This window comes from Octopus bimaculoides, chromosome 1 (genome assembly GCF_001194135.2).
Source record: "Octopus bimaculoides isolate UCB-OBI-ISO-001 chromosome 1, ASM119413v2, whole genome shotgun sequence".
In the NCBI taxonomy this organism is placed as follows: Eukaryota; Metazoa; Mollusca; class Cephalopoda; order Octopoda; family Octopodidae; genus Octopus; species Octopus bimaculoides.
In genome coordinates, this window is record NC_068981.1 from 125,205,305 (window position 1) to 125,213,980 (window position 8,676).

General features: G+C 37.6%; 1 protein-coding gene across 4 annotated transcripts in view; it reads right to left on the minus strand.

Moving 5' to 3' along the window:
- The window catches only part of LOC106873822 (glycosaminoglycan xylosylkinase), a 419,531-nt gene that overhangs the window by 59,297 nt on the left and 351,558 nt on the right, over positions 1-8,676 (minus strand). For all 4 annotated transcript variants that reach the window (XM_052970093.1, XM_052970079.1, XM_052970088.1 and 1 more), the window contains one exon: positions 7,380-7,466. In XM_052970093.1, coding sequence (XP_052826053.1) covers positions 7,380-7,466 — 87 coding nt within the window. The remainder of the gene's footprint in view (positions 1-7,379; positions 7,467-8,676) is intronic.

Sequence of the window (8,676 nt, forward strand, 5' to 3'; positions counted from 1 at the left end):
ATGAGAAGACATCTATTATAGCTGCAGTTTTATAAAGCATGCATTTTATCCATCATCTACTGGAAGGCTACAATGGTATTGCACATTTGTAAGATCTGAATTAATGTTATGAAAATCTAGATGGGTACATATGCACAGGTACATACACTTTTACAAGTAAGCAGAAATGTTTACACAATTGGTAAAATCAAAATACACTCATTTGCTTCCAGTCATTTTAATTTTATTCTTGAAGTCTTCTTCAGTCATGACTGATCGTTAGCTTTTGCACTGAGAAAGTTTCTATTCAATGCAGAGATCTGGGCAAGCTCTTTTAGAGGAGGAGGAGGAGGAGGAGGAGGAGTGTTAGGCAGCTGCCCATACATGTAAGACTCACCTCCTCACAACACTGGTGTTGTCAAAAGAAAAGCAGCTTGGAACCAGTGTCATCAGAGGTATTGCTATCAGAAAGTAAATAGGTGGATCAGTTACCACAAGCCAGCATCCCATCCAATGCTGTAACAATTCAGCTACATTGGATAGCTACATTTTATGGACAACCACACAAGGATGAAAGACAAAGCTGCATCTGCATCCCTGACTGGATGTTTACATCCAGCATGCATTGTATGCAAAAGCAGTGAGCTACAAAGGGTGAAGTTTATTACTGTTTCCTTGTCGATGAAATGACTGCTGGCTCTATATTTTTGAAGGTGTGTGAATAAGAGATCCTGTTATTGAAAAACAGGTAAGGGTTAGAAGCATGAAGGGCATTCAGCTGTAAACCAATGCCTAAATGATATATATTTGTTTAACCTATTCTAGAATGGAAAAACAAGTAAAATCAAATGAACAAATAAGTAGTGAGTTATTACTAATATCAGACAATGTTCTTAGGCAAGGAAATTTACTTCAGTCACATCAATATGGACGGAATGTTAATACCAGTAGGATACCAAAACATTCATCTAAGTGAAATAGTGGAAAAATACATTGAAGTTTTAACTGATAAGTGTATACTTCATGATGTTCCAGTCTATTCATCTGTAAATGAATACCAACCTTGAGTTAGTGCAGCTTTGCTGCCTTCCGGCCATCATATGCACAATGTTCTATTGTTACTGGGAAGGCAGAGCATGCTTGTATCTGCTCACAACTACTCTGGTAGCTAAAACAATTAGTGAATGTGTGTTACAAGCTGCCATGCTGAACTCACTTGCAAATGATGGATGGATGGATGGATAAATAGACAAATGGTTGTTGTTGTTGTTGGCATTCCGTTGCTTACAACATCGAGGGTTCCAGTTGATCCGATCAATGGAATAGCCTGCTCATGAAATTAACGTGCAAGTGGCTGAGCACTCTACAGACACGTGTACCCTTAACGTAGTTCTCGGGGATATTCAGCGTGACACAGTGTGACAAGGCTGACCCTTTGAATTACAGGCACAACAGAAACAGGAAGTAAGAGTGAGAGAAAGTTGTGGTGAAAGAGTACAGCAGGGTTCACCACCATCCCCTGCCAGAGCCTCGTGGAGCTTTAGGTGTTTTCGCTCAATAAACACTCACAATGCCCGGTCTGGGAATTAAAACCGCGATCCTATGACCACGAGTCTGCTGCCCTAACCACTGGGCCATTGCGCCTCCACAGACAAATGGATGGATGGATAAATAGACATATAGATGGATAGATAGACAGATAAATAAATGGATGGAGGGACAAATGAATGAACGGATAGATGGATGGTTGGCTGGATATACATAGCTTAGTAATCACTTGCATGCAAGTATAATTTGATAGATTATACCCTGCTTTCATGTGGAAGTTTGTTTCTGTGATTGCGTGAGTGTGTGTTTGAGTGTGTGTGTGTGTCTGTGTGCATATACATGCACACATGCAGGACAGATTTCCACACAGCATGTTTCATAAATTTCCCTCAAAAGGCATTAGGCAACCTAATACTATAAGGAAAGTTCTGTACAGTGGGATAGAACCTGGAACCATGTGGTTGCAAAGTGAACTTCTTAACCATACAACCATGTTTGCATCCAAGCAAGAAGCAAACAGCAAAATCAAAATTAAGATTTAAACTATACAACTAAGCTAAATTGAATAATGTTTTAATATGCTACTGACAGCATAACTGAGCAATACTAAGCCATGATAATATGCTAAAAGTAATTTCAATTAGACAAGTCTTGAGGCCTGAAACTATTTATATAAGTAGGAAAATAAACAGAAGACATAGTTAAGTATTAATTGAAATATAAATTCCTAGCCTAAAGAATAGTGTTCACTTTCTTCATGTAATTATATTTTAAAATTAAGCAAAGCTGCTAGAGTTTTCATTATTGATCTATTTTCGACACACATGGACACGGACACACTACGTATACACCTTTGTGTGGTCTGTGTGTATATATGTGTGTATATATATACTGGCATAGGCATGGCTGTGTGCTTCCCAACCATGTGGTTCTGGGTTCAGTCCCACTGCTTGGCAGCTTGAGCAAGTGTCTTCCACTATGGCCTTAGACTAAGCAAAATCTTGTGAGTGGATTTGGTAGATGGAAACTGAAAGAAAGCCATCATATACATGTGTGTTGTGCATGCACATATGTATGTATTGTGTGTGTGTGTGTGTGTGTGTGTGTGTGTGTGTGCGCGCGTGCGTGTACGATTGTGCCCTACCACTGCTTGACAGTGTTTCTTGGTGTGTTTCTGTCTTTGTGACTTAATGATTTGGCAAAAGAAACTGATAGAATAAGAATTTTTAGTCATATGAATTGACTTCAGTAATTATTTGTTTTTCTAAGTGTATATTCTATCGGTTTCTTTTGCTAAACAACTAAGTTACAAGGATGTAAACACACCAACACCAGTTGTCAAGCTGTGGTGGAGGACAAACATAGACACAAAGACACACACACACATATATATATATACACACACCATGGGCTTCTTCCAGTTTCCATCTACCAAGTCCACTTGCAAGGCTTTGGTTGTCCCAAGACTGTAGCAGAAGACATTCGTCTAAGTTGCCATGCAGGAAGATTGAACTTGGAACCATGTGGTTCAGAAGAAAGCTTCTTACCACACACCCAATCCATAAGTCAATATAACTGCTCATAAGCAATAATGTTTTCTCTTTTATTTCTTTTTCATAAAGGCACAGAGGTTCACTGAAATGCTATCTAGTCTGATAACACAGGGCTTTTCTTTGTGTAAAAATAAACACATACGTGAAAACTGTGATACTACACTGAATGTGGAAGTTCAGTGGGGGCTGGATAAAGTGGGTATGAAACAGTGAGTGTGTTACGTTAATCTGCTTAAAAGATAAGTGTGTTGAAAATGGTTGGGTACTAAAGATATCAGCTGTTGTATGCAAGAGGATTATAGGTAAGTTTACCACCACCAATTCCCCACAAGGGAAGTACACTGCCATCAATTCACCGTGAAGAAAGTTCACCATGAGGAAAGTTTACCACGAGGAAAGTTTATCGAGGAAATATATTCATAGTATCTCACCATTAATAGTTAAAAATTATGATATTGGAAAAAAAACAAAAAACAGTGAATTGATGATGGTGAACTTACAGAACATGATGCAGAAGCAATGACTATGATAGGATGTATAATAAATATTAGTTGAAAATGTGATGTGAGCTGCTGGAGGAAAGTTCTTGTGGAAGAAGAAGACCAAAAAAGTCATGGGAAAAGGTATAGTCAGATTCCAGGATGCTAGGCTTCAAAGATGAAATTATAAAATATCAAAGTACTTGTTAATATGCTGTTTAGCAGACTTCATGCTAACATGGAAAAGTAGACATTACGACATTACCAACAACAAATAAATAGTCTACAATGCCAGCTTAGTCAAAATGGTGCTTTTAAAAAATGTAATTTAGACACACTTGCAACGATATCACATTAAGAACATGTTAAACCAGTTCTCATCTGATCATCAAAGTTAAGCAACACTGAAACTAGGTGACCACTTGGGAAACATGGTTTGATGGTTAGGATATTGGGTTCACAAACACAAGATCATGGGTTCAATTCCTGGACCTGGCAGTGAGTTGTATCCTTATGCAGCAGACTTCATTTCACATTGTGTACTCCAGGATACTCAGCTGCAAATGAGTATCAACCTCGTACTGGTGCTGCTCTCTCTCCCTCCATCTGTTACATCTTTGATGTTCTATTGGGTCCAAGGGTGGGAGTCTAAGATGGTACCTACATCTGCTTATAACTACATAGGCACCTAAAACTAGTGCCATCTTAAGGTATTGGAACAGTGAGCAGTGAGCCCAGGGGCCTCATAAGTCTATGAGCCAAATTTTAATCCATGTACATGATATCTTGTTGTCAATAAATAAATACTGTTGAGCGTAGTGCATAGATTTGCCCTATAATGCTGCTAAAGTAGCCATGCCTAAAACAATTAACCCAAAGTATGGTACAAGCAACCTGGTTATACCCACTGATGAGTGAAGGGTAAGACTTTTCTTCTCAAATTGTTTAAGAATTTTTATTAATAAATATTTTTGCACAACACAGCATATATAAGAAAATCTGAGATAAATCTAATATATCATCGTTATCTTTTGCTTGTTTTAGTCATTGCACTGCAGTCATGCATGGGACACCACCTTGCAGGGTTTAATTGAACTGATCAACCTCAGTACTATTTTTCACGAAGTCTGTGTCTGGTGCTTATTCTATTAATCTCTTTTGCTCAACTGCTAAGTTATGGGGATGTAAACAAGTTAACACTGGTTGTCAAGTGGTGGAAGCGGGACAAATACAAATATAAAGATATACACACATATATGTGCAACAGGCTACAACACAGTTCTGATCTTCTAACAAGGTATTGATCACTTATAAAGCATTGGTCAGCTAGAAGCAATAGCAGAAGACACTTGACCAAGGTGCCATGCACTAGGACTGAACCCAAAACCATGTGACTGCAAAGTGAGCTTCTTGACCACATAACCTAAAGTAACCTTTTGCCATTTAAAGCAGCCATATCTGGCCCATGTTTTATGTTCAAAAAGGCCAGACCCAGCCTCTCACATCTACTCTACAATGTCATTCTAAAGATAAACACTCAAATCATTTAAATCTTGAAGCTATGAAATATTGCATGATTAATTCAAAACAATTTGAATAAATAAGTGTTGCATTTGACAGAGTAACTTGAATACTAAAGAGTTGATACAGTTAAACACCACTGTAAAAACTTAAAACAAATGTAAATATATGTTATTATTGCTGTCATCATAAAATGTGCTTAGAATTGTTTATTCTTTTGTAATAAGGTATATAAGTTAAGCATAGTTATAACTACATTAAATTTATCTCAGGAGAATTTTTCAAGTTTGAATCTCTTCAAACCACAAAGGACACAATCATGCAATAGGAATTTTACATGTTTTTAACTAAACAAATTTAGTCCTTGTTGTAATGTGGTGATGCCGATGCCTCAATGAACCTGAGAGTTATACCAGTGGAGTGCAAGTTTCTGGTAGGGTCTCTCACACTGAACCCTTACCTAGAAAAAAGCAAAGTTACAAAAGCATCATCATCATTTAATGTCTGTTTTCTATGCTGACATGGGTTGGACAGTTTGACTGAAAACTGGTAAGCTGGGAAGCCACACCAGGTTCCAATCTAATTTGGCATGATTTCTACAGCTGGATGCTCTTCCTAACACCAATCACTCCAAGAGTGTAGTGGGTGCTTTTCATGTGCCATCAGCATGGGTGCCAGTTATGAAACACTGGCTTCGGCCATGACTATAATCTCACTTGGCTTGACAGGCCTTCTCAAACATGGTATATTGCCAAAGATCTCAGTCACTTGTCACTGCCTCTGTGAGGCCCAAAGTTCAAAGAGTGCTTTTTACGTACCAGGTACGTGACACTGGCATCAGCCACGACTATGATTTGACACTGGCATTGGCCATGACTATCAATATTTCAAAATCAATAAGATCTGGGAGAAGAAGACCTTCTATCAGGAGAAACATGATGTCAGGGACTGATCTGGAATCAACAAGGGAGGTGGAAGAAAGGATGCCCTAAAAATAGCCAGAGGTAGGACAGAGAGGATCTGAGACAGACCTGGAAAAGCAGGGATCCAACTAGAGACAAGCAAAAAAGACAGCCCAGAGTATAGTGAAGAAAAGTCACTGATGGCCAATACTCCATCATCATTTAACGTCAATCTTCCATGCTGGCATGGGTTGGATGGTTTGACAGGAGTTGGCCAGGTTGAAGACTACACCAGGCTATTGTGTTTGACATGGCTTTTACAGCTGGATACCCTTCCTAACACCAACCGCCCCATAAAGTGGACTGAGTGCTTTTTATGCAGCACCAACATGGGTGGGATCAGTTATGGCATGTTCTTACAGCTGGATGCCCTTCCAAATGCCAACCACTTCATAGTGTGGACTGGATGCTTTTTACATGGCATCAGCAGGGTCACCAAGTATCTTGCAAAACAAGGAATTTTGAAAGAGGAGGGAACATTGGAGGAGGTGATCTTGTGTCAGATGATAAAAGGTTAGAATGTGACAGAGAGGCAGAAACAGGTGTCTTGCTATAAAGGAGATACAAGATTTCCTGGCTCCATAGGGAACAAAAAACTTCAGAAAGAGAAAGGCAGTGTTAAATGATGGTTGTGGTAATGTTAAATGATAGTTATGGTAATTTATCATCAAATAATTGGTAGTTTAATATCTTAACTTCACAGTTACTGGGTTCATTAAGTAAATTCTTACAAGGTGTCTTGTCTGAGCATAACTGCCTCACTTCTTTTTATCCCATCCATTTTAGAGACTCTATAAAGATTCAAGGGTGTTGCTCTTCTTCTTCTGGGTAAGACATTAAAAACAATATAGACACAAGATACAGGCATGACTGTGTGGCTAAGCAGTTCACTTTCTAAGCATGTAGTTTCCGGTTCATTCCCAGGGTACAGCACTTTTGACACGTGTCTATTATAGCCAAATGTCAGTCAATGCCTTAAGGGCAAATTTGGTAGACAGAAACTACACAAAGCTTATTGTACACGTGTGTGTGTGCACACAAACATTTATGTGTATATGCATGTTTACATTCTACACTGAGCTGAGATATGGCTGGTGCTGTTTGTTAACATTTCCTGGTTAACAAATTGCTAGGTAGTTTTGTATTTTCAAAGATAAGTGGAAAGAAAATCTTCCTAACTTGAAAAAGGGATAAAAGTTAACAACAGGAAAAATATCTGGCTGTAAAACAATGCCTTGATAAGATGCATTCATTTAACCATGCTAAAAAAAAAAAAAAAAGCAATTGTGAAGCAAACAAACATCAAGATACACACACATATGCATACACATAATTACCTGCTTAAATGAAATGCTGCAATTTCTCCATTGTGTCGATCCTGTCCTGCATATGGAGGACCTTCAATCACTTGGTCTCTTTCAAACCTACAAATATATGTAATAATAGAGCCATTAGTATCCCTGTGAATTAGAGAGAGAGAGTGAGTGAGTGAGTGAAAGATGAAAACACAGTTTAATATGAATATACATGTTCAGTATTGCATGTCTTTTATGTGTATGTTGTTGTTTAACCCCATGTTAACTCTGAATGAGTAGGCCTATGATCTGTATCTGTACATTCCGACCAGGTTGCTGAATAATAGAGTCATTAGTATTCCTGTGAAGTAGAGAGAGAGATATAGAAACATGATGTAATATGTATGTATATGTTCAGTACTGTGTGTCTTCTATGTGCATATTGATGTTTAGCCCCAGGTTAAAAATGAATGAGTATCCCTATGATCTGTGTATATATTTCCTACTGAATCTCCTTCCTTGCCAAATTTGGTGTGATGTAAGAAAAATTTGGCAGTTATTTCTAGTAAATTGAGCATTTATTTTCAAATGCTATGAAATTTAGGATATTTTCAGTTGTTTTAGGATTGCATACTGTTCCAGAACTTTATCAGTGGATATCGGATTATATGTGACTGTGGTAAGTAGTCTACGTCCCAACCCCACAAATTCAGGTTCAGTCCTATTGCATGGCACCTTGGACAAGCGTGTTCTACCATAGTCTTAGGGTGACCAAAGCTTTGTGAGCGGGACAACCAGTGTTGGTCTGTTTACATCCCCATATCTTAGAGGTTTGGCAAAAGATCCTGATAGAATAAGTACCAGACTCTGATAATTGTGAAATTAAATATTTGAATGAAACAGCCTGAAATTTACTTCAGTTGCATCTCATAGAATTCATGTGGTGTTATGAATTTAAGGACGAAATCTTCAGAAAGTTATTGGAACAAATTCGACACCTATATCCATGCATTTGAAACATTACAGAGTATAAGTATCTACGGAGCATAAGTATCACATTTATTTTTAAACTTAACTTCAAACTTCATTTGTTTTCTATTTTGATAAATTCTCTCTGTTGAAAATTATATTTTTATATTTTAAATAATTTGCAATTTCAGAAAATATATTTTTATATAAATTTGCGTTTTCTAATTTGATAAATTCTACGGACACAAACGAAGATGGACGAGTGATAGATAGATAGATAGATAGATAAATAGATAGATAGATAGATAGATAGATAGATAGATAGATAGATAGATAGATAGATAGACAGATAGATATATAGAGATAGATA